The 1,979-nt window shown below is 50.1% G+C and overlaps 1 protein-coding gene across 5 annotated transcripts in view; it reads left to right on the top strand.

Moving 5' to 3' along the window:
• The window catches only part of LOC126405760 (integrin alpha-3-like), a 28,345-nt gene that overhangs the window by 5,059 nt on the left and 21,307 nt on the right, over positions 1-1,979 (top strand). For all 5 annotated transcript variants that reach the window (XM_050069661.1, XM_050069666.1, XM_050069664.1 and 2 more), the window contains one exon: positions 1,113-1,240. In XM_050069661.1, the coding sequence (XP_049925618.1) occupies positions 1,113-1,240 (128 nt within the window). The remainder of the gene's footprint in view (positions 1-1,112; positions 1,241-1,979) is intronic.

Raw genomic sequence — 1,979 nt, 5'->3', positions numbered from 1 at the left:
CTGTAAATGAAAAATCCTTTAACTGTTGGAGCGCAGGAATTCACACACACACACACACACACTCACACTCACACACACACACACACACACACACACACACACACACACAGTCAGGTGAACGCCCTGCAGCATTAATAATGTGTTCAGATTCTCCTGGAGTCTCAGGAAACATCAAGAGGTCCTGGAGGAGCTCTGGGGAGTCCTTGATGTCCTTGGGAGGTTTGATGGAACCTGGAGAAAGTTTGAGAAAGGTTCCAGGGGTCCTTAAAGCCCCAGCGAAGGTTTGAGGAGTCCAGAGTGATGAGGTCACCCAGCTGTCCGTCTCCACTGTCTCCATGACGACCGTCTCTTTATGATCTCTAATTGGATTGGCTGCTAATGGACACACACATACACACACACACACACACACACACACACACACACAGTTCAGGGGTCAGGAGGTCAACGTGTCCTCTGATTGGTTAGTGTCCTGCCCATCAGGAGCCTCTCCCTCTGTGATTGGTTAGTGTCAGAGTGAGCAGGTCAGTGAGAGCCAATCAGAGCCAGAGTGAGGCAGAAGGGGGCGGGTCATTCCTTGAGGAGGTTCCAGACCTTGAAGAGTCCTGGCTGTCTGTCTCACCTTCAGTCTGAACGGCGTCCTGCTGTCAGGTCGCATGATGTCATGTCTAACAGGAAGGCACAGCCATGACTTCATCACCACGGTAACACCTGAGCTGAAATCAGATCTGAGGACAGGAGACAGGAAATGAAACTCAGACACACACACACACACACACACACACACACACGCACACACACACAGCCAGACTGAGGACAGTCACTGGTGTTGGTGGGCGGAGTCATCCATCACTGGTTTATAAAGCAGCTGATCTGAGTCACATGACTTTACCTCCTCATCAGGAGACGTTACATGAGACACCAGACGAGACTGTGTGTGTATGTGTGTGTGTGTGTGTGTGTGTGTGTGTGTGTGTGTCCTTCAGACATCTCTCCATTAACTGAATGTTAACGACTACAGGAGAACTCCAGGTGTCCCTGAAGGACAGACTGTTGTCTCTACAGCTGGACTCTCACTTGTCTCACCTGTCTCATCTGTCTCATCCTGACAGGCTATTGGTGGGAGCTCCGAGGGAGAAGGCAGAGCCTAATGTTCCAGCCAATCGAACAGGAGGAGTGTACAGCTGCCCGATCACTGCTGACCAATCAGAGTGCAGCAGGATGAAGCTCATAGACCCAGGTGATCTCACCTGACAACACACACACACAAACAAAACAACAACACACAGGTGATGCTGTCGTGGTCAGAAGAGAAACAGACTGAAACACAAACCGTGATGCGTTCACTGACATCATGTCACCTGAGAGATGACATCACACCCTCAGGTGACTCTGCCGTCTCAGCTGTTTACTGGACGTCTGACGTCACGTCGTGACCACTGAATGTCATCCTGACAGTCAGAACTCAGGGCTCGCTGCTCCTGTGATGTTATCTGTGTGCTGGTGCATTATGGGTAGTCCATCCCTCAGAGAGAAGTGACAGCTGCAGTCTGTTTCTGATAACGCTCTGCCCTGAGTGGGATGTAATCTCTGGTAACCACGGCAACAGCCAATCAGAGGAGTTTATTTTTACACACAGATGAACTGTGTGTGTGTGAGACTCTCCTGGGGGGTATTCCATCAAGCAGGCTGAAGGCAAATCCAGGCTTAAATGGCCAAATCTGGCTAATGTGAGCCAGTTCTGTTCCATCAAAGTGGCTAAGATTAGCCTCACATTGGTAACCATGGAAACCATGGTTCTGGCTAAGCCTGATACATCGAGCTAAACTCCGGTTTCCGTTCCATCAACCTGAGCCACAACTCCGTTCCATCAAGGTGGTTAACCTGAATCCCAGCCTAGTAACCATGGTAACTCATGCTGCCGGGCAATCCTGGTCTGTAGCAGGATTAAGGTGAGGATTAGCTCCATCTATGATCAA

This window comes from Epinephelus moara, chromosome 18 (genome assembly GCF_006386435.1).
Source record: "Epinephelus moara isolate mb chromosome 18, YSFRI_EMoa_1.0, whole genome shotgun sequence".
In the NCBI taxonomy this organism is placed as follows: Eukaryota; Metazoa; Chordata; class Actinopteri; order Perciformes; family Serranidae; genus Epinephelus; species Epinephelus moara.
The sequence above is the reverse complement of the archived record's forward strand: the minus strand, read 5'-3'. Positions and strand labels throughout refer to the sequence as shown.